Source organism: Hyla sarda, chromosome 9, assembly GCF_029499605.1.
Source record: "Hyla sarda isolate aHylSar1 chromosome 9, aHylSar1.hap1, whole genome shotgun sequence".
Classification (NCBI taxonomy): domain Eukaryota; kingdom Metazoa; phylum Chordata; class Amphibia; order Anura; family Hylidae; genus Hyla; species Hyla sarda.
The window spans coordinates 7,627,975-7,652,924 of NC_079197.1; the positions used below are offsets into that span (position 1 = coordinate 7,627,975).

General features: G+C 42.8%; 1 protein-coding gene across 4 annotated transcripts in view; it reads left to right on the forward strand.

Moving 5' to 3' along the window:
- The window catches only part of EXD3 (exonuclease 3'-5' domain containing 3), a 243,628-nt gene that overhangs the window by 90,700 nt on the left and 127,978 nt on the right, over positions 1-24,950 (forward strand). For all 4 annotated transcript variants that reach the window (XM_056537736.1, XM_056537734.1, XM_056537737.1 and 1 more), the window contains 8 exons: positions 4,270-4,408; positions 6,571-6,787; positions 7,227-7,330; positions 7,598-7,799; positions 8,562-8,719; positions 10,376-10,561; positions 13,367-13,420; positions 14,309-14,440. In XM_056537736.1, the coding sequence (XP_056393711.1) occupies positions 4,270-4,408; positions 6,571-6,787; positions 7,227-7,330; positions 7,598-7,799; positions 8,562-8,719; positions 10,376-10,561; positions 13,367-13,420; positions 14,309-14,440 (1,192 nt within the window). The remainder of the gene's footprint in view (positions 1-4,269; positions 4,409-6,570; positions 6,788-7,226; positions 7,331-7,597; positions 7,800-8,561; positions 8,720-10,375; positions 10,562-13,366; positions 13,421-14,308; positions 14,441-24,950) is intronic.

Below are 24,950 nucleotides of genomic sequence, written 5' to 3' on the forward strand. Positions count from 1 at the left end.
TGTGTTCAATGGAGACAGCGGAATAAGCTGCTGCCAGGCGATAACAAAAGGAGTGGGCATGGTGAAATTCAGCATGCCTAATCCTTCTTTTCCCCGACGTGTGCCTTTTGGGGGTGTCGGAACACCCTCGCACTCATTAGATGGTTGACAGGTGTTGCTCAAAATTGCAATTTCAATGAACACACAGGGGTCCCACTCGCCTTAAAGGTGTATGCCAGCCAATAACACATCACCTACAAAATAAGCGTATGATCCCTGAGGGTCAGACTCCTGGAACCCCCTGTAAGGCTTCTTTTACACTGCTGTTAGGACACGGCAGTGTGACGGCCGTCAGGGGAGACGGGGAGAATAGCGGGAGAAAAATTACTGCAAGTGCCGTCTTTTTCTCCTGCTACAAAATAACGGCACCCGACAGACCCCATTATAGTAAATGGGATCCATCGTACCCATTATTGCTCGTTGTGCCCCGTCCCAACAACGTACGTTTAAAACTGAAAAAAGGACGGGGCACAACGGCAGTGTGAAAGTAGCCTAAAATGCCATCCAGTCTGTGTGGGCATAATGTTAGAACAGGAGGAGCTGAGCAGATTGATATATAGTTTATTGGGAAAAGGGGAATTATAACCATTTATTCATGTAAATCTCTTTAGTGGACGGTTCTACTCATTGATTGACAGCTCTTCATATCCACACTTGTACATGGATGTCAATCACGCAGTAGGACCCCCCTTTTTACTACGTAGCTCAGAATAAGCTGAGGTTTACATGAATCAAAAATGTACAGTATCCTGTAACTTTACCCAATAAACTATATATCGATCTGCTCAGCTCCCCCTACTCTATATCATGATGTCTGCAGATTGAACTTAGTTTTAAGGTGACACGGGATGAGATGTATGATCGCGGGGGTCCTGCTACTGGGTGTTCGGAACACGGAAACTTCAAACGTCATGCCACGCCCCCTCCATTCATGACTATGGGAGGGGGCGTGGTGGCTAGTACGTAGTCGTCATGCCTCCTCCCATAGACACGGCTGTAGTCACCAGTCATCTAGCACATAGCAGAGTTTGCTCTGTGTACAGGATAAGGGGATAAGATGTCTGATCGCAGGGGTCCCACTGCTGGAGATCCTTGCGATCTCCAGCGGTGGGACCCCTGCGATCAGACATCTTATCCCCCATCCTTTGGATAGGGGATAAGATGTTTTTTTGTCAGAGTACCACTTTAAAGGGGTATTCCAGGAAAAAACTTTTTTATATATATCAACTGGCTCCAGATTTGTAAATTACTTCTATTAAAAAATCTTAATCCTTTCAATAATTATCAGCTGTTGAAGTTGAGTTGTTGTTTTCTGTCTGGCAACAGTGCTCTCTGCTGACATCTCTGCTTGTCTCGGGAACTGCACAGAGTAGAAGAGGTTTGCTATGGGCATTTACTTCTAAATGGGGCAGTTTCCGAGACAGAAAAGAACAACTCAACTTCATCAGCTCATAAGTGCTGAAAGGATTAAGATTTTTTAATAGAAGTCATTTACAAATCTGTTTAACTTTCTGGACCCAGTTGATATATATATATATATATATATATATATATATATATATAATCTATAAAAAAAGCTTTTTCGTGGATAACCCCTTTAAGAATGGTTTTCTAAGTCTCCCATTGGAATGGTGCAGCCATTATACATATGCACTTCTGCTCCATTCACTGTCTATGGAAGCTGCCGGAGAAAGCCAAGTACAGTACAGATTGTGACTGGATTTGACTGATCCTGCCATTCACTGATATCTTCAGCTGATCCCAGGTCAAAATAATCCAGCCTGACAGATCACATTTTTGCCGGTCAATGATCCACCATCAATTTTTTAAAAGTTGCACAAAGTTGTGAAAATCACCCGCCGCCCCTATTACATATGTCTGCCATTAAGTGAATGCTCCGTACTACTGAGACTTCACTTTAAAGGGGTTATCAGCCTCCTGTGAATTCACCATTATACTCTGTGCTTTCGCCTGCCCTCTATGTAATTGATGTTATCTGCAGATTTCCAATTGTCTCCTGACTCCATCTGGAACTAATACACATCCTGGGTTTATTGCCGTCAGTCCCTGATTTGGCAATTGGCTGCAGTGCACAATGCCAGTGTTATCTGTGCCTGTCTTATCTGGCGGATCTCATCACCCTCCGCTAATTGTGTAATTACAAAATCCTTCTAAATCTCAGCAGACAGACTGTGCCTAATGAAAAGTGACGTCTCCTGCCGGACCCAGCGGCCAGACCCCTGCGATCAGACATCTTATCCCCTATCCTTTGAATAGGGAATAAGATGTTTAGGGGCGGAGTACCCCTTTAATAAGTCCAATTAATATTGTAGAAATTCTGAATTCCCATAATTCACCTCCAGTCTCTGCAAAGGTGTCATAAGTTTGTGTTTTAGCAGAGCTGCAATAAAGGTGGGTCTCCAGCTGTTGCAGAACTACAGTTCCCAGCATGCCCTGAATGCCTTGCTTACCTACATGGTGTCTGGAGGAGGTTATCCGGGCATACTTGGAGTTGTAGCTTTGCAAAAGAAACTTAGAATGTATCTGCAGATAAGAACCAATCGGTCCATGTATTCCACCCAATATTCTGACAACTGTCCCTGGCCCTATCTTACATCAACAATAGAAATGTATTTATTATGTTACCTTATTTGTGTTACTTCATTTTATTGTATATCACAGCAATGGGTTGGGGATAAGTGATCTGGAGGGCGTCCAAAATATTTACCATATATACTCGAGTATAAGCCGACCTGAATATAAGCCGAGGCCCCAAATTTTACCCCAAAAACCCAGGAAAAGTTATTCACTCGACTATAAGCTTAGGGTGGGAAATAAATCATCCCCCCCATGTAATCATCCAGACCCCCGTCATCATTCCCCCCCCCTTCATCTTCACCGCCTGTCAATCCCTTCATCAGTGGTCTTCAACCTGCGGACCTCCAGATGTTGCAAAACTACAACTCCCAGCATGCCCGGCCTTCATCATCATCCAGCCCCCCCCCCCCCCCCTTTTGTTTTGTACTCACCTCCTCTCGGCGGGAAGTTAAATTGAGCTGGTCCGGGCCATCTATGCTGCAGGGACCGTCCGGTGGGGATGGTTAGTCGTTGCGGGCTGTCCATTTTCACCAGGGGGGCCTCTTCTCCGCGCTCCGGGTCCGGACTAGTGCGTTGCCTTGACGACGACGCACAGGGACATTGCGCATGAACGTCCCTGTGCGGCCTCGTCAAGGCAACGCCACTACTCCGGGGCCGGGCCCGAAGCACGGAGAAGAGGCCCCCCCGGTGAAAATGGACAGCCTGCAACGACGAACCATCCGCACCGCACGGTCCCTGCAGCATAGATGGCCCGGACCAGCTCACCCTAACTTCCCGCCGAGGGGGGATGAGTACAAAACAAAGGGGGGGGGGGGGGGGGGCTGGATGATGACGAAGGCTGCAGTGGTCTTCAACCTGCGGACCTCAAGAGGTTTCAAAACTACAACACCCAGCATGCCCGATGGCTGTCCGGGCTTGCTGAGAGTTGTAGTTTTGCAACATCTGGAGGTCCGCAGGTTGAAGACCACTGATGAAGGGATTGACAGGCGGAGAGTTCACTCGAGTATAAGCCGAGGGGGGCGTTTTCAGCACGAAAAATCCTGCTGAAAAACTCTGCTTTTACTAGAGTATATACGGTATTAGTTGTGTCTGTGCATGTGGGGAGTTGTAGTTGTAGACTCACAGATCAGGGATCATTGACTTATGGGGTGTCTGGGAAAGCTGTAGCTTTTCAGGGCATGCTGGGAGTGGTAGTTTTGCAACAGCTAGTCCCACACAGATTGGGGATCGCTGACCTGGAGGGTGTTTAGAAAGTCCACTAGCTGGGGGAATGCTGGGAGTCGAGACTCTCATATCAGGGATCACTGATTGAGGGTGTCTGGAAATGCTGTAGGCTCTCAGGGCATGATGGGAGTTGTAGTTTTGCAACAGCTGGAAAGCTTTATGTTGGGGAATATGTCATAGATAGTGTTCCTGATACTGCATTTTGTGCAATTTAGAGTTTTTGGAGTCCTACCAAAAGTTCTTTCCACAACCTAGGAGTTAATCCCCTTCCCCTTCTGTCACATTACTTGTACACATCCCAAATGTTTCACCTTTCCTCTTGTCCTCTTCTATTTCCCTACTTCTGTTTCATAATACTTTTTATGAATGACCCCCCCCCCCCATCATATACTCTGTTCAATGTTACAGGCTGTTGGAGAGCGACAATAACACTGAAGACTCCCAAGCGAGAAGAAACCACTTTTACCAACTTCCTATTCCCAGGAGCAAAGTTCATTTCCTGCAGAATCGCACAGAACTGTCCGGCTGCAGAGACACGGTCCTGAAGGTGATGGGAAGATGTCCTAGTGATGTCCTGAATGATGAATTTCAGAACATGAGCCCTTTTCCTGTGTCATCATTCATTACATGGGGAGATTTAGTACTTACACGGCGAGGGTCAGGATATGTATGAAGCTGTCAGCATTGGAGCAGTGATTCCTTCCATATCTCTATTACTTGGTCTTCCATGTACAATATTGTTGGCCGTACGCTTTAGATTAAAGGTTATGGACAACCTTAAAATTTAAAAAATGATTTTTACATACAAGTAGTGATAACCTTAAAGAGTACTTGTCATCAAACGAAACTTTTAATATATTGTTCCTTATGTTATTATAAGACACTTTGCTATTTACCTGCTGTTAAAATTCTAAACCTTTTATATGGTTTTAATGTGATTGAAAAAACGGCCACTCGGTGGCTCTGTTCTCCCAAACAGTTAATTTGGTCTCCACTCGGACTTGCAGAAGTCCAAACTCGGGAAGTGCATGTGGGGCATGGTGAGGCACAGCTCTCGCAGGCTTCATTGACGTCACGCCTGCTAGGGAACGCCCACTTTCTCCTGCCAGGAGCTCACACAATGTGAGCAAGGGAAGAGGTATGATACAGAGCTTTTTAAAGCTCGGATTTTTTTTTTTTTAGGACAGGTGATGTGTTAGGAGTAGTTAGTGAATATAATTTCAGTTAGTTTAGAAAATATGGTTTTATGACAGGTACCTGTCACGATCTTGTTAAATTTTATAATCCTCCCAGGTCACTGCCCCCATCATGATAACCCACCCTCTGCCGTTATTTTTATTATTTGTTAGTTTTCTACTTTCTGCTCAGTCTGTCAGATTCACCCAGCAGGCGTGACATCATCTGAAGCCATACAAGGGAGAACTTCCTCCCTCACTCTGCTACACACAGCCCAGAGCAGTTCAGTGTGAGATGAGCTTTGATTGGATAAGGCTGCACATCTCTCCCCCCCCCCCCCCTCAGCATTTCCTGATTTTGGACTTCTGCCAGGCCAGCAGGAGTCCAAAGTCTGTGCAAGAGATGGGGGAAGGGAGATGAGCTCTGGACAAGTAGGGAGACACCTAGTGGCAGCTTTTTTTAAACACAAAACATAGAAAACTTCATTTTTTTTTTTTTTAAAACAAAGTACATTTACCATAAGGAGTGCAATAGCAAAAAAATTTTTAATGAGCGCCCATTTAAAGGTTATGGACAACTTTAAAATTGAAAAAAATATTTACAAGTAGGGGTAACCTTCAGCTAAATGCAAAATGTTACACTAATTCGGAGTCAGCAATCTTTATTCCTTCATAGGTTTTTAGAACCTTCCCCCCCCCCCCCCCCATAAACAGCTTGTAATCTGCTTCTAGATTCAGATTCTTGTCATTTAGTGTGTCCTCTCAGTAATAAATGCTAACCATGAGGGCTTTAGTACAGTGTTTCCCAAACAGGGTGCCTGCAGCTGTTGCAAAACTACAACTCACAGCATGTCCGGACAGCCAAAGGCTGTCTGGGCATGCTGGGAGTTGTAGTTTTGCAACAGCTGCAGGCACCCTGGTTGGGAAACAGGGGTCTAGTATCTGCTTTCCTTCATCTACAGCCTCATATGATGATATGTTGCAGGTATGTGTCCATTGAACCTGGTGAGGCTCCATGTATTCTCTCCCATCTCTCCACACTCCTGCTGTGTGTAACACTCTTCCCCTCCCTGTTGTTGTTTTTTAACACTGATATAAGCTGTTGCCAGGCTCCTCTAGTGGTGGCTCATCTCCCAAAGAACAAAAATATTGGTCTTGTAAAAAAAAAAAAAAATATATATATATATATATATATATATATATATATAGATATATATAGATATATAATAGAGAGAGAGAGAGAGAGAGAGAAGGTTTTCCTAACTCCTTTAGGCTGGCCATACGTTGCTCTAATCCTCCCTGACACCACGGTACTGTAATTTTGGTTGCCAACAGCCACCACTAGGGGGAGCATACTGAAGACAGATTTATAATTGCACCGAATAAGAGTTTCCACTGAAGCCTAAGACGCAATCTATGTGCTCTGCATCCAAGGGGAGAGTCAATGGAAAGGTGGAAGCTTGTAGAACAGAGGTCAGTGGACTTGTTAGAAGTTTAAGACATAACTAAAGAGACATTACATGCTGTCTTCTAGGACGGACAGATCGTGGGGGTGGACATGGAGTGGAGACCATCATTTGGTGGACTGGGGAAGCCGAATGTGTCCCTTATCCAGTTGGCATTGAAGGATGAAGTCTTCCTGTTGGATGTTTTGCATTCAAGTTTGCTCCAAGACGGCGATTCAGAAGGGAACTCCGAACTGGTCTCATTCATCAAGGATCTGTTCTCCTCCAACAAGGTTAAGAAACTGGGTGAGAAAACTTTTACTTAAATGTTTAGACAATTACAGCTAAAAAACAGTTACAGTGTGTGAACATGACCTTAGGAGGCTCTTCTTTGACTGTCCATGCGCCTTCTGACTACAATCTACACCAGCTTTAAACTGTAGTAGATTTCAGGCCTAATCTTTGACAATTATTTGGCATAGGTAATAGAATACATGTCGGACCACTGAAGCCAGGCCCCATCCAGTTTTTTGGGCAAAATAACTTGATCAGTGCAGATTTCGAAATATTTAAACACAAGGCTAAATGTTTTACAACTTTTGTACACAAGCAATAAAGGCCTTAATAAATTCCCCTCTCAGAGTTTGTCACATGTCATGGTCGGAATTTTTGCAAGTCGTCCGCGTCTTTTCTTTCACTGAAAAACATTGAGAATCATGTAACCCTTAGTTATGTCCTTGTGTAGGTTATGGGATGGTTGGGGACTTTCAAAGCCTGGAAGCGACTGAAGCCAGATTTCGAGGACTTGAGCTGCACAATACGGTCGACCTCTGCGAGGTGCATAAGCAAGTAAGAGAGTAACGTCTGGTGTGTTACTATGGTGTTTTATGACTTGTGAATATCTGATCTATCATTGGGACTCTCATAGACTCTACTGAGACGGTGATGCACTATTTATTTAAAAAAATAAAATAAAATAAAAGATGACCACACCATGGATATGTAGTTGTAGTAAAATCAGCCTATTTTTTTTCTGTGTATCATTTTTTTTTTATTATTATTATTTTTATAGCAAATCCTATATGTGCAAGTTTTCTAATTTTCCTATATGAACAGATTCAGCGTAACCACAGTCGGCCGCGGGCGTCCGGTGGGCCGGTGGATGTCCTAGAGGATGCAGCAGGTGACTCCGTCCGGCAGCCAGAGAAGGGGCTGAGTTTGCTTGTAAAGGACGTCTTGGGAAAACCCCTGGATAAGAAGGAGCAGTTGTCAAATTGGGATAAGCGTCCTCTACGAGAAAATCAGATCATCTACGCAGGTATTTCTCATCTTGTATCATAGTGTGCAATGTTAATTCAGTGTAAGGTTTCCCTGTTTATTCTGTGCTTGCACTGGCCCCTTTAACTGTAGGTGTCCATTGGTGGCTAATGCTGTGTGTATATATACTGAGCCTCACGTAGCATCGCCTTCATGTAAAGTCTTATCTATTGGTGTTTGCTGCGATACAACTGAAGACCTGGTTTAGTGCTGTGGTCTCTAAACTGTGGACCTTCCATGTTACAAAACTACAAATTTGCTGTATTTCTTTTCCTGGATAACACCATTAAAGGTGTATTGTAGTTTAGGATAATCTATCCACTAAAAGGATTGGGGATTAGTGTCAGATCATGGGGGGTCCAACCGTTGTAACCCCCTGCAATCTCCTGCCCGGCGCCCCAGTTTTCCCCACAAACGGAGTTATGTTGACCATGGCACGAAGCGGTGCCCGTCTATCTCTATGGGAGCGCTGGAGATACAGGGTTGGTGTATATCCGGCTCTCCCGTAGAGATACATGGAGGGGCATGTGGACCTCCGCTTCGCGCAGAGATCGCTCCGTGCATGAGGAGAGCTGGATGCGGAGCAGGAGATCTCGTGGAGCCCCAGCGGTTGGACCCTCACAAATAGACACTTAACCTCTATGTTTTTCATAGGGGATAAATTTACAGTACCCCTTTTAAATGGAGAGTGTATTTATAAAAAAAAACTTTTTTTTTCATTGCTGGTATCAAATGGTAATTTCCTAACTTGCTTCTTACCCAGCTGCCGATGCCTATTGCCTACTGGACGTCTTTGAGACCCTGTGCCATAACCCGGACAAGTTTGGTCTGAAAACAAATTTCTTTGAACTTCCCAAAGGCAAAGCTTCAACGAATAAAGATGCAAGAAGATCTCCACGCCAAAAGGATTCCCTGAACAATGTAAGAGTATGGACATATCTAGGACAGACATATATTTTCTCAGCACAAGCTAAACAGACATTCTGCCTTATAGTGATACCTTACGACTTTTTAACACCACTCCCTTTGCTCGGGCTTTCAGGATACACTTAAAGAGTACCTGTCATGATCTTGTTAAATGTTATAATCCTCCCAGTTCACTGCCCCCATCATGATAAATCACCCCCGGCCTTTATTTTTATTTGTTAGTTTTCTACCTTGATATTGCTCTGTATTTTCTTCTCAGTCTCAGTCAGATTCACAGACTGGGAAGGGGCGTTCACCAGCAGGCTGTTACATCATCTGAAGCCATACAGGGGAGAACTTCCTCCCTCACTCTGCTACACACAGCCCAGTGCAGGTCAGTGTGAGATGAGCTATGATTGGCTAAAGCTGCACACACCTCCCTCTGTACTCCAGACTGCATTTCCTGATTTTGGACTTCTGACAGGCCAGCAGGAGTCCAAAGTCTATGCAAGAGATGGGGGGAAAATAAAAAAATAGAAAACTTTTTTTTTAAACAAAGGACATTAGAAAGATTTTTTATTTATCATATGTAGTGAAATAGCAAAAATGAGTTTTAATGACCGTGCCCATTTAAACTTTCCAGGCAATATTGAAGCCCGAGAATTGCTCCGAGACTCACATGATCAGACGGGTTCCCCAAAGTCTGATGCCTGAGGTCCAATAGACTTAAAACGGGACTAAAATTTTCCTTTCCACGCACTTGCTAGTGTTGTTTTTAGTATTTGCTTGCTACATCTAGAGACGATGTTTCCAGACATGTGGTGACTCCTCTTTTAGTTCTACAATGTAAACATAAACCTGCTCTGATTTATGAAGTGGGTCTTGACATTTTAAAAGCCTAGGCAGGCATTCAGTCAGACCACCTTTGGGAGTCACTTTATCTTGCTGGATGGATTGTGCCTTTACAATAATTGAATAAGACCATGTAAAGGTGACCTCTCAACCCCACCCCAAAAATGTAATTATTATTTTTTTTTTATTAGAGAAAAAAAAAAGAAAAGGATAGCAAAACTTATCCTCTATCCTAAGGATCCCAGGGGTTGGACCCCGCAGTTTCCTATATAGGGCCCCGGCTCTGAATTGGGGCAACATACCCACACCATGCAGCTCTATCATAGAGCTGGAGATTGGCGAGTGCAACTCTCCTGCTCTCCCAGGGGGGTCCCAACGATCGGAACTCCCGTGATCTGACACTTATCCCCTATGCTTAGGATAGGGGATAAGTTTTGCTATTCTGAAGTTTTCCTTTAAATGTTCTATAAACTGGAACAATCGCACGTATATCTGAATGTACAGTCGTGCTATATTTTAGATATATCTAAAGACAGTGTTTTCTAGTCAGAGTGCCTCCAGCTGTTGCAAAACTACAACTCTCAGCATGCCCGGACAGCCAAAGGCTGTCCGGACATGCTGAGAGTTGTAGTTTTGCAACAGCTGGAGGCACCAAGTTTTGGAAACATTCCCCTTAGAGGTGCTCATTCACTAGTATATGCTATTCAAAACTGCTAGGAAAATGCAGAAACAAAAAAAAAAAAATAATAATCATAACTCAACTCAAGTTGAGACCTGCATTAAATCAACTAATATAAATTTATTGCCTTTTTACCCCAGAGGTTGAAAACTCCACCACCCAAAACGTTACCCCCAAAAAGCTCTTTGCAGACCAAACCTCTGTCTCCCCGGGAGTTCAGTGTCATCTGTGACAATATGCTGCAGGGGCTGGGGCGTTACCTGCGTTGCTTGGGTGTCGATGTCTTGATGCTGGAGAACGATGATGACCACAGGAAAGCAGCAGAGGTAACAATCATCCATGTATTTATATACAAGAAACACATTCAGGTCCTTCTTGACCACGAAAATATTTTCTGTTTATAATGGCTCATTCCTATTACAGTATATGTGAGAGGTGTATGTAGGGGTATACAGACAGAGGCCAAAAGGGCACTCTGTTGGCCACTGTCAAGTGACTGGGTGTTTATGGGTAACCTTGATGTATGTTGTGGCATAACACTGAATGCACCAAACGAACACTGTAGTAGGAATAGACCTTTCATGTCATATATATAAGAAAGCTGTATGCGAATACTTACAATCCCTCTCAATCAACTCATGTACCTGCACACTCAGCTTGGTAAAGTGTGCCTGTTTAAAGGGAAAAAAGCTACTGCTAGACTCCCCTGGTAGCATTGTAATAATATAATAACATTTAATGATATAGCACCAATATATTCTACAGCACTTTACAATTTTGAGGGTACAAAAAAAGACACACTAAAGCAATGTTCACTTGACGAAAAGTTCCCCTCTGAAATTCCATTGCAGCAGAGTCTCATTGTTTTCAGTTGGATTCTGCTGCACCGTGCACACGGCTGAATTTACACTGCTAATATTTCCACAGCGAAATTCCAGTTCCAGTTAAAGGAGTACTATGGCGCTTTTTTTTATTTTTTTTTTATTAACCCTCCGTGCCCGGACTGCAAAATGAAACAAAACGAACTTTAACTCAGCTGCCCCGTTGCTCCGATGTCGGTGTCCCAATCTCCAGTCCCTGTCTTCTTCCGCTGACTCACTGACCCGCAGGAAGCGGAAGAAAACGGGGACCGGAGAATGGGACACCGATATCGGAGCAAAGGGGGGAACGTAGGCAGCTGAGTTAAAGTTTGTTTTGTTTCATTTTGCAGCCCGGGAATGGAGGGTTAATAAGCAAAAGCGTCATAGTACTCCTTTAACATGTCACATTTCTGAGCAGATTCCGCTAAAAGAATTATTGCCATCTATGGACACGGTGCATTTCTGAGCAGTTTTAGCACAAATGCTGTGCCAGTGCTTGCTGTTTGCAGAATGTCTGCTCGTGTTTTCCGGGCAGACATTCCTCAAATTTTCCTCCGTGTAAATATGGCTTAATTGTTCAAACAAGAGGAGTGAGGGCCCTGCTCAGGAGAGCTTACAATCTATCTTATCTCCCGAACTGCATAAGCATTGTATTCAACAAATCCAACCTGCCTATGCGTCTCTTCCCCCTACATTTACATTAGACCAGTGTTTCCCAATCAGGGTGCCTCCAGCTGTTGCAAAACTACAACTCCCAGCATGCCTGGACAGCCATTGGCTGTCCAGGCATGCTGGGAGTTGTAGTTTTGCAACAGCTGGAGACATCCTGGTTGGGAAACACTGCATTAGACAGTCAGCTGATCCCACCATAATTGGCAGTTTCAGTTGACAATAACCTAACCTGCTATAAACACAAGCTATCGTCTGTGTCTTTTGGTACCCGGTTCCCATTCTTTGTAAAAAGATAAAAATTAAAAAATAAGCTACTGCCACCCTACATTGGGGTCCCCTTGTACATTAAAGAGGCACTGTCATTATGAAAAAAAACTTTTTATATTTTGTAGTAATACTGATAAGATTCCTTTTTTTTTTAAATATACATTTATTTAAAAAAATTCAATTTTACTAAAAAAATCGAAAATGAAAACAGACGCCACTAAGGGGGGGGGGGGGGGGGGGTCATCTGTCTTTATGCAGACAGACTACTATGTATTTTGCAGCATACTGGATACCGGCCGTAAAGTGTGTTGGTATCTCACTATAGCCTTCAGTTGTTCCTAAACTACAACTCCCATGATGGGAGTTGTAGCTTTGCAACTGCTGGGGGTAAAATCTAAAACTCTGTTTTTAAAGCTGTGTAGCCTCCAGCTCTTGCAAAACTACAGAGAATGGATGTGTGAGCATGCTGGGAGTTGTAGTTTTGCAACAGCTTAAAGCAGCACTGCTCTAACACAGTGCTTTACAAACACTGCAGCTCCAGGTGTTGCAATGCAAAACTACAACTCCCAGTATGCTTTAACAGCCAAAGCTGATCAGACATTCAGCAGTCTATGAAAGCTGAATGACACACATAATGACAGCTATGTTGATTAGCATCCAGCTTTACTAGGAGCAGATAGAAAATGTATGCATGAAAACTACTGCGCAGGGACTTGCAGACTGCCAGGCGGCTCCCAGACTCAGAGCAGATGAGTCATCACAGTGAGGCAGAGAGATGGACACGCCCCCTCTACAAGGCAAGAACACATAGCAAGTGAGCAAGATATAATTGCTATTTGTTAGGGATATATAGGTCCTAGACACATACAAATTATATGTACTTTTTTTTATTTTTTTTTGCACTATGATAGGTACGCTTTAAGTAAATGTCAGCCAAACCCCACCATATAATGTGTGTTGTTGTTAAGGAATAGATTTTGGCTGAATGAGCATTCGACGAACAGCTTTTGAAGGTGTGTGGGCGCCCCTTGTTTTATTCGGACACACATGGTCTGCCATAATAGATGTTTGTGGGAAAAACATCTCTAATCACAGACTACAACCCTAAAGCTTTCAAGTGCAACAATCTCTAAGGATGGATTTCTATTAAAACTGCAACCCCCTGCGGCTGTCAGGGCAGGCTGAGAGTTGTAGTATTGCCACAGGTTGAAGACCCCAGCCCCAGATAATAAATTCATCCTTACATAGATCCCGTACAGAGTTGTATTTGGCAACTTGTTTTTAAAGTTTAGCCCTGTTATCATAGTAATGTTATTATCTTATGTACTGCAGATTGCCAGGCGAGATGGGAGGGTGATTCTTACCTGCGGCTTGCCCTACCAGACTGTGAGTATAACAAGGATATAGTTCCTAAAGGCATTTACGGAATATGCCGCATTCCCAGTTGTATGATAATTGTCAGAAATGCTGGAATATTATCAGTAAGTGGTATGTCCACAATTATACAGAGCTGTACTCACTATTCTGCTGGTGAGGTCACTGTGTACATACATTACATTACTTATCCTGTACTGATCCTGAGTTATATCCTGTATTATACTCCAGAGCTGTACTCACTATTCTGCTGGTGAGATCACTGTGTACATACATTACATTACTTATCCTGTACTGATCCTGAGTTATATCCTGTATTATACTCCAGAGCTGTACTCACTATTCTGCTGGTGAGGTCACTGTGTACATACATTACATTACTTATCCTGTACTGATCCTGAGTTATATCCTGTATTATACTCCAGAGCTGTACTCACTATTCTGCTGGTGAGGTCACTGTGTACATACATTACATTACTTATCCTGTACTGATCCCGAGTTATATCCTGTATTGTAGTCCAGAGCTGCACTCACTATTCTGCTGGTGAGGTCACTGTGTACATACATTACATTACTTATCCTGTACTGATCCTGAGTTATATCCTGTATTATACTCCAGAGCTGTACTCACTATTCTGCTGGTGAGGTCACTGTGTACATACATTACATTACTGATCCTGGACTGATCCTGAGTTATATCCTGTATTATACTCCAGAACTGTACTCACTATTCTGCTGGTGAGGTCACTGTGTACATTACATTACTTATCCTTTACTGATCCTGAGTTATATCCTGCATTTATACTCCAGAGCCGTTATCTTGTCATCACCCCCTACTTTTTCAGTGTCTGTACAGAGATTTCTGAATCATGTAGTGCTCTCCCATCTTTTCGTTCTCAGCTCCGTTCTCAAATTGGAGAAGGAAGATGTTTTTCTGTGAACTGTTCAGAAAAGGCTAGAGAGCAGGCGGTGAAGGTGCTGAAGCATTTCAATGTCACTGTTACTCTCAAGGACGTCTTCAGTCGTTGTCAGGTAGGAATGAGCGTGTATGATCTTCTTTGCTTTGTTTATAGTGTCTGTGCTGTATTAGGATGGGTTGATGCAGGATAAAGAGGACCATATGTGGACTGTCCTTCACTGTCAGTATTCCTTCACCTTGTGTATTGTGAAGGTCATAGTAATGTTATGTCATGTGACTGCGCTGCCCCACCGGGAGCCTTAAAAGGGTACTCCGATGGAAAACTTTTTTTTTTTTAATCAACTGGTGCCAGAAAGTTAAACAAATTTGTAAATGACTTCTATTAAAAAATCTTAATCCTTCCAGTACTTATTAGCTTCTGAATACTACAGAGGAAATTATTTTCTTTTTGGAACACAAAGCTCTCTGCTGACATCTCTGTCCATTTTAGGAACTGTCCAGAGCAGCATATGTTTTCTATAGGGATTTTCTCCTACTCTGGACAGTTCCTAAAATGGACTGAGGTGTCAGCAGAGAGCACTGTGGTCATGATGTCAGCAGAGAGCACTGTGTTCCAAAAACAGAACGATTTCCACTGTAGTATTCAGCAATTAAAAAGTACTGGAAGGATTAAGATTTTTTAATAGAAGTAATTTACAAATCTGTTTAACTTTCTGGCACCAGTTGATAAAAAAAATAAAAAAAAGTTTTCCACTGGAGTACCCCCTTAAGGCCAAGCTGCTGCACGCCTGCCTTCATTACCAAGCACAATGCCAGGAGTCAGATGGAGGGGTGTAAAGCTGCCACCACTAGTGACTGATCACAATCTGGGTTTGGTGAATACCGGGAGATCGTTACCTCCCTGGCTGCATTGTGCCGGCTGTTGGTGGAGAAGGGTAATGTGTTGGGGGTGTCTTGCAGGTATCATCTCAGATCAGTGTTTTCCAAATAGCGTGTCTGCAGCTGTTGCAAAACTACAACTCCCAGCATGCCCAGACAGCCTTTGGCTGTCTGGGCATGCTGGGAGTTGTAGTTTTGCAGCAGATGGAGACAAACTGTTTTAAAAACACGGTCCTAATATTTTAGCACCGAGATATTGTGGACAATCGTCACTTCCATCTTTATGGGAACAGTTCGGCTTCGGCCCTTTTCTGCTTCTTTTTCTACGCCCCAGTGCACACAGCAGGGTCCATAAAGACATGGAGGGGGGAGAATGTGAGTGGCCACACAGAGCCCGGACCCCAACTCCATCCAACACCTCCACGATGAACTAGAATGGAGATTGTGATCCGGGTCCTCTCCTCCAACACCAGTGTCTGACCTCACAAATGGTCAAAAGACACCTCCAAAATCTTATAGAAAGTCTTTACAGAAGAGCGGAGGCTGTTATACCTGCAAAAGGGGAGCGACGCCATATTAAAAGGGGCTATCCAGGAAGAGAAAAACAGAGCTAATTGTTTTTCAAAAACAGCTTCACGTCTGTCCACAGATTGTGTGTGGTATTACAACTTGGCTCCATTCATTTCAATGAGACTGAGCTGCAGAACCACACCCAACCCGGAGACAGAAGGGGAGTTGTTTTTTAAAGAAACGAGCTCTGTTTTTCTGTTCATGGATAACCTCTTCACTGGCCATGGATATAGAATGGGACAACTTAAAACGTCTTGCAGGTGGAGGGGTAACAACTTTGACCATAAAATGTAGATCCCTTTATATAGTGATGATATTCATTCTTTACAATTTGGTCTATGAGATTTTTACACTGCAGTTTGTTTCCCACCTGATTAACATGCAAGGGACTGAATGGACCTAAAGTGTACACTTATATATTTATTTTTATTGATTTATTTATTTAATTTTACATGTTTAATTAATTTTATTTTATGTGTGGGTGTATGGTAATATGTCTCTATTTTCTTTTTGAATAGAGGCATTGATCTATGGATAGAATAAATGTCCATATGTTTTGTCATAAAAGGAAGAAAATAAAAAAAGATAATAATAATATAGATGTAAAAATGTAAAAACATATCAAAGGATTTATCCGTTGTGATCCCATAGACTTACATTATGAGACCATCTTGTCTATTTTGTTTTTGAATAGAGGCATTGATCTATGGATAGAATAAATGTCCATATGTGTTGTCATAAAAGAAAAAATTATAATAATAATATAGATGTAAAAACTTATCAAAGTTTTTATCAGTTTTGATCCCATAGACTTATGTGGTGAGCTGGGGTGTTGCAACGGTGTAGCAGGGTTTGGTGGTATTAACCCTGTGGGGCAAGGTGTTATTGACCCCTGATTTGTCGTGACGCCAGGATGTGGTTGTTTTCTGTTTAGGGCCCTGCCGACAACCATCCCAGAAACGGCAGGCAATAAAGGAATGTCCACAGCAGGAATTGAGCAAATAACTGGAACTTTTACTTAAACTTCTTAGGGAACAGTCTTTACAGTTACGCAGTTTCTTTAGAGGCAACCGGGATGCAGGATACCTCACAGACTTGCTGGTACTTGTAGTATTGAGATTTATGCAGGTCACTGTGCTACTAATTGTATACCTGAGTTGAGTAGTAGTCACCAGAATTGTAGATAGAGCTTTATAACTCACGTTTTGAAGTGGCTGCAGGTTCCTTAGGCTTTGGCCTAGATGAGATGAATTTAGTGATTGCTTTAGATCCAGGAGATAAAACAGTGAATTTAGAGACTACAGCCCCTTATATACTAGGGGGGGGGGGGACGGCTGGACTAAAGCCCATTGGTTGAAAAGCCTGTAGGTCCTGTACCCAGGGAACTCTGGGTACATCACATGACAGTAGATCACATGACCCAAGAAGGTCCTATACATTTTATACATTTGTACAACCTTTATACATACTAAACGATATGTACAATACACTTACAATGCATTTATACGAAGCAAGATCTGATGAGCAAAGGGGGAAGCCCTGCAGGAGAGCCCTATGGACTGAGGAGACTTAGTAAGGGTACAGGACCATGTCCTGTACCGGGACACCACACTTATATTATGAGACCGTCTTGGTTACATGACACAGCCAGAAGAGAATGTGCTAAGCGCAAACATCTCCAGGCTTGTTCTAGCGATTAGTCAGGGTCTGAACACTTAGACCCCAACCAACCAGAACATTTCATATGTGTCTATGACATATCATATTTTTTTTACCTTATGCTATAGTTCTCATAGGTTGTTTCCTTGATACTTGTCATTTTTTTATATAGCCAAAGGTTGTCCGGGCATGCTGGGAGTTTTAGTTTTGCAACAGCTGGAAGCACAGTGTTTGGAAAACACTGGTCTAAATATTCACTGCAGCACATAGTATTTCAGGGGGGCACGATGAAGTGGAAAGAGCCATTTGACTTTTGTCATCAATACATAGAGTACTGCTGCAAACTTTTTTGTCAATAATTTAAACATAGGTCCCAAAAGCGAAACAGATCTACGCCATGAAGAACAATTAGAAAAACACCAAAAAATAAGCACACATAATGATCCAAAAATATTGACAAAATACTTTTTTAAAAACACATGCTCCAATAAGACATACATTTAAAAATATTACTAAGTAGTGGAGTAATAGCAAAGGTGTTGTAGGAACCGAATAACAAGCGGGGACTATGCACTTAGCATACAGCCTGATAGGAAGTATAAATGTAATCTGTGTGCATCATAATAACTATAGGGACCATACTGATTACAGTGCATTAAAGATAAAGGTGCACAGTGCATAAGACCTATAAATTACAGAGGTCCAAAAGAAGGCTACATATATAAAGAAGTATGCATAGACAAATCACATCATCATTACCACAATGGAGAGGAATACATGTGCGAGCCTCCACCACCCAACGTTTTGCTTAAAGGGGTATTCCAGGAAAAAACTTTTTTTTATATATCAACTGGCTCCAGAAAGTTAAACAGATTTGTAAATTACTTCTATTAAAAAATCCTAATCCTTTCAATAACTATCAGCTGCTGAAGTTGAGTTGTTCTTTTCTATCTGGCCATAGTGCTCTCTGCTGACATCTCTGCTTGTCTCTGGAACTGCACAGAGTAGAAGAGGTTTGCTATGGGGATTTGCTTCTACTCTGGACAGTTCCCGAGACAGGTGTCATCAAAGAGCACTTAGACAGAAAAGAACAACTCAACTTCAGCAGCTAAAAAGTACTGAAAGGATTAAGATTTTTTAAAAGAAGTAATTTACAAACTGTTTAACTTTCTGGAGCCAGTTGATATATATGAAAAAAGTTTTTCCCTGGATAACCCCTTTTAAGGCTTCAAACTTATTTTTGTGTATTTTGTACTTGAATACAAATACTTTATATTAAGCCACTTTATATTTTTTTTACTTCTTGGAGTGCTGCGACTATCTTTTGCTGCTGTATATGAAAATAGATGTTTTTTTTTAATAAAAAGACATGAATCTAAAAAATGTGCGTGATAGATGGAATGAAAATAAATTCATATCAATATATGTTAAGAGTTCATCTCAGAAAAAAACGTGTGTATGGATGTGTGTATATATATATATATAATAGTTATGATGTAGCAGGATATAGGGGCAGACAAAAAAGAAGATCCTGGTATAATCCAAGTGTGCAACACAATAATTACCCATAAAGTAGAGGAATATGAGTGACAAATAGTAGATGGACAGCCGCTGATAGTAACAAGGTGCAAGGTGCTCAGGCAAATAAATAACTAAAAGGCAGTGACTTGTAATCAACAATTGTGTAAAACAAAAAAGTGCAAAGTGCCGATAAGTTCATAATGTAAGACTGTAATGTCATAATGTAGAGTGCTAGAACATAAGACATACAGTGTAAACAGCGACAAACAAGTGGAACAACAAATATCAGCATAAGTATAGTCACACGTTGGTCCCGCTACAGACCTCCGACGCGTTTCGCCAATAGGAAGGCTTTCTCAAGGGGTCAATAGTATTTTGTATTTGCTAGCATTGCACCACTGCGTTAGTTGTTGTGCTGGCTATCTGTGTGTGTTTTTTGTCATTTTTTATACACGCTATAATGATAATAAAAGTGCAGCTAAAAATGCTGCCACCTCCTGGTTGGTATCAAAGGTACAAATCCCTATATAAATAGTTTGTGTGATCACTTTGCTACAGAGGACCAATGGGCTGAAGGGGTTCTTTGGTGATTTGGGTGACAATGCTGTATACCTAATGGGAGATGTATAGGGTAACTAATGCCCTTGGGTCCTGAGGCCGATAAAAAGCATATTTTACCAAATATTTATTCGCCATCGTTCCGCCGTGTAATAGCAGCCATTATACAGCTGAAATAAAATCAATGATATATGTGGACGTCAGGAGCCGCTTTGTATTTACTATGGGTGTCTTAAGGGTTAAGAGGTGTCTGATGTGGATCACAGAGCAGTCAGTCTGCTCCGATAACAATGGCGCATTGTGCGCGTGTTTGTATACAGATTACATGTGTGACCTACGCAGTTTGTATAATGTTTTCTTTTTTTTTTTGCTCTATAGTATTTCACAATGCATCCGACTCAACGCCTATGCAAAACAGTGAGCGCCTCTTTTGCATATTACAATAAGTATTAAAGGGTAAATGATGGCGTCCTATCCTATATCGTTCAGAGAAACCGTAGTAGGGGATTTATTAATTAGACCAGTGTTTTTTTTTTTTTTTCAAAACGGTGTACCTTCAGCTGTTGCAAAACTACAACTCCCAGCATGCCCGGACAGCTGCAGGGGTTTAGACCAGTCCAAATACACATCAGTGGTAATTCAGAGCAAAATGCAATATGGGTGCTGTTTTTGTAGGACAGCGTTTCCCAACCCGGGAGCCTTCAGCTTTTGCAAAACTACAACTCCCAGCATGCCCGGACAGCCAAAGGCTGTCCGGGCATGCTGGGATTTGTAGTTGTGCAACAGCTGGAGGCACACTGTTTGCATAAACACACTTATAGAAGATTCATGCTGCATATCTCATGCACCTATTTTAAAATAATAAATGTTTACATTCACCAGCAGCAAGCAGAGATCTTGAAAACTTTAAAGAGTACATCTCATGATAAACCACCCTCTGCCTTTATTTTTATTATTTGTTAGTTTTCTACCTTGATATTGTTCTGTATTTTCTGCTCAGTCTCAGTCAGATTCACAGACTGGGAAGGGGGTGTTCCCCAGCAGGCGTGACATCATCTGAAGTCATACAGGGGAGAACTTCCTCCCTCACTCTGCTACACACAGTCCACAGCAGTTCAGTGTGAGATGAGCTATGATTGGCTAAGGCTGCACACACCTCCCTCAGTACTCCAGACTGCATTTCCTGATTTTGGACTTCTGCCAGGCCAGTGCAAGTGATGGGGGAAATGTCCTCTGGACAAGTAGAGAGACACCTAGTGGTAGCTTTTTTAAACACAAATAAAACATAGAAAACTTTTGAAAAAACTTGAAACAAAGTACATTAGAAAGATTTTTTATTTACCATAAGGAGTGCAATAGCAAAAATTTGTTTTAATGAGAGTGCCCATTGAAAGGATTTTAAAAAATAAGCCAAAAAAGTAGCATTCGCTGTTTTTAAGTCCTCTGCTTGCTGCTAGTGAATGTAAACATTCATTATGTCACTGCAGAGGCTTCAGAAACTCTCGATTCTATAAACCCATATTCACACACGGATTTTTTTTCAACTTTTTAACATGCCTTGTTTCAATTCTTCAGTTTTTATGACCTCTGCTTGCTGTTTGTGAATGTTAAAACAAACTTTACCTAAATGGAAGTTTTTTTTTAACATAGTTCAATTCTATACTAACAGCAAGCAGAGGTCTTAAAGGTGAACTCCAGCATTTGAAAATGTGTCCCCTATCTTCTTGAGATCATGGGGTTTCCACCCCGTGATATCCATAATGGCGCCCTATTATCTGTGCTCGGAGTGGGGGTCGAAGTGTCCCCTATCATGCGGTCTCTTTAGGAGAATGCATGTAGGAGAGTGTGTGGACCCCCGCTCCGAGCACAGGGAGATTCGAGCGCCGTTCTGGAGATCACCGGCTTCTAGCCTGTAGATGATTTGAAACAAAGTATCAATGTTTACATTCAATAACAGCAAGCAGAGATCTTAAACAGTAAATAATAACTACTACAGTACTACTACTACAGTAAATAACTACTGTACATTAAAAAGTTATCATACGTCCAAGTGGAAATCCTGCAAGTACCCCTTTTAAAAGCAATGAAGATTGGAAACAAAGTGTTGCTGAGGTAGTAATGCATGTTCATATTTACCAACAGCAAGCAGAGATCTTGAAAACAGTGAAGAATTGAAACGAACTACATTAGAAAGTTATCGCACATGGGGCCTCATTTATTAAGGCTTTTCTGAGGAGATTTTGTAGGATTTTTTGTGCTTCATGTATCATGCGCCAGAATTTCCAGCCAAAAAAATCTATTCACACGGCAGAATATCCACACCAATTCCGCTCCCGCATTTATTCTGGTGGTTTCTGGCTTGTCGGGATTTTGTGTGGAAGTGGTGTGGAATCCACATGCAGAAAGTGTGAATGGGAGTGCGGAATCCCATAGAAGTCTATTGGGCTTTAATTTGAGGCGGAATCTGCATAAAGAAATTCTGCCGTGTTAATAGACCCTGACTCTCCACTTTAGGGTAGGATCACATGTGACGGATCCGCAGCTTATTTTACTGTGCGGATCCACCGGTGCCCCGACCCATAGTGTGCCTCTAGCTGTTTCCACCCCCTGCCCAATTGACCCGCCCCCTGGTCTGCTCGCAGGGGCAATGCGGCGCTCTGAGTAGCCACGCGAGTCATCGAGTACACTGGGCATGCGCGCGACAACTCGCAGGCACCTATGTGGCTGCTCGGAGTCGCCGACTGCCGCTGCGAGCAGGCCAGGGGGTGGGGCAAGATGGGGCGGGGGGAGGCAACAGCTGGAGGCACACTATGGGTCATGTCCCTGGTGGATCCACAAGGTGAAATACATAACGGATCCGTTACGTGTGACCCAACCCTTACTCAGAAATCCTGAAAATCGGGTGTGGCCATTGGAGAAAAGGGGTGGGTCTCCAAAAAACTCCTACATTTTTGCCCAAAAAAAAAAAAAAAAAGACAAATTTACTAATGTGGCGTTTTTGAGCTCTGGAAAACTTGAAAGCTCAGAGCATGTGAAAAAAACAAACAAACAAAAAAAAAACATTGGAAAAAGCGCCAAATACTCAAATACAAATGTAAATACTGTGGAAAAATACTGAAGAAATCTACATGAGGGCCATGGGGTCCGTAAATGTTTTGTGTTGTTTACTTTTTTTTTCTTTTTTTCCTTTTTGCCCAATTGCCCTCAAGGGGTTAATCTGTATCCCTTATAACTTTTCACGGGGATCAGCGCACTTTGGAACGCAGCGAGTCGGCAAACTGACACGAAATGTATTTTGTAGAACGAGTTTTTCCAGTTTGTAATTCAAACTTTATTGTTCTCTGCACTAGAAAGCCGACATAAAAGAGAGGTTTGGGGGGCGGGGGGGGGGGGGGGCGGTTTACAGAAAAACGATCGCAGCTTTTGTCAGATTTTTTTTTTTTTTGTCAGATTTTTACTAGAACAGAGAAATTGTAATATTATCTCACCCCCTTCTGGTCCGGGCACCGTGTTGTTCCCCATATCCCCAGTGCAGAATTTACAGAGGATGTGTAAGAAGCTGGTGCAGCAATGGTGGCCGGACACAGCACAGAATAACGTCGTCATATAGGAGCTGACAAGATGGCGGTCCTCAGGCCATCTTTCATGGATCTGCAGGAGCCAATAAATGAATATTATTCTGCAGCAATGAAGAATTCGCTCATCCCTGGTCATTGGGAGGGGGTCCAAGTACTGAGACCCCTATAGATTTGACCCCTTTGGTCTTAGGACCCACAGCTCTCTATAAAGAAACCAGTGTTTCCCAACCAGGAGGCCTCCAGGTGTTGCAAAACTACAACTCCCAGCATGTCAGGACACCCAAAGGCTGTCAGGTTTTAAGTCTTTGGATCCATGTTTCCCAACCAGGGTGCCTCCAGCTGTTGCAAAACTACAACTCACAGCTAGCCTGGAGAGTTAGATGTATTCACTTTGAAGGAGAAAACACATTGAAGCTGATTAGGTTGATATAATTAGGTGAATTGCAGTGATAAGACACCACCCCTCTTTCTCTGCAAAGTTAGAGAATTCATGGGAATTGAGAAAACTATTTTTGTTATGAAATAAAAAAAAAAAACAATATGGCTGAAAACCCCATGCCTGCCACATCAGCTAAAACAGGTAAGCACAAGGCATACACAAGAACCTCTCTATCAGTGGTCTCCAAACTGTGGCCCTCCAGATGTTGCCAAACTACAACTCCCAGTATGCCTGGACAGCCAACGGCTGTCCAGGCATGCTGGGAGTTGTAGTTTTGCAACATCTGGAGGTGTCAAGCTTGCTGCACTATAATAAAAAAAAAAAAAATTGCTTCTTTAATACTATTCTCCAATAAAGAGTTCTCATTTTCTTTTTTACACTTCAGTCTTGGTTGTGCACATTTCCTACAGTCCCGTTACCCATGAAATCCCTTATAATATACGGAATAGTGTGTGACCTGTCACTGCCCCAGGATACGACGCCAGGGTCTGCAGACAGGACTGGAAGGTCCAGTGATACATTGCAGCAGTCACTGGGAACCTTTTTACCGTGCTGATCCGGTTGCCCCGAGTTACTGTACATTTCACCATTGACTCGGTGTCTATTCCACCAGGGCTCCTAGTCCCCATTTATTCGGGTCCCATCTGAATACAGGTCTCGGCCCTTGCCCCGCGGTCGATCCGAGGTGAAATTTGTCCAGGCTGACCCCGCAGCACAGTCCTGGCTCCTTCCCACAAACGGTCTCCTTCTTCCCTGCCAAGATCTCAGCATCTTCAGAAATGCAGCAGGGCGTTAAGGTCAGGAATGGGGGAACGCAGCCAGAATCAGGGGGTCTTTAAACTCTGTCCTATATTCAACCTACCCCCACCCCCCATCGCTCGGCTTCTCTAGAGAATAGTTCCTGTAATTCTGTCCCTTTCCTACTGCAATATTAAGAAGTGCGATGGGAGGCAGCAAGCTGTAGTAGTGATAGGTTTCCAGCTGGTGTAAAACTACACTACAACTCCCAGCATGCTCTGACAGTCAAAGGTTGTCCATGCATGCTGGGCACTATAGTTTTGCAACAGCTGGAGGCACCCTGGTTGTAAAACACTGACCCTGAGAGTGTCTTGAAAAGCTATCAGGACATGCTGGGAGTTGTAGTTTTGCAACAGTTGAAAACTCCCAGCCTGGGGGTCTCTTATCTAGAAAACAATGGTCTTGGAGGCGCTGACGCAAATGAAGGACTCTGGCCAGCAGAGGACAACATACAATTTATTGTTTACAGTAGGGATGACTCGTTTCGGCACCAAGTAGTGCCTTCCTCAGGTCCACCAAGATTTCCCCAGAGAGTTCTTAGGCTGTGTTGGGGTACTGGTCTGGAGAGCCACAGCAGCACGGCTAACTCACAGGATCTCCGGACCAGTACCCCAACACAGC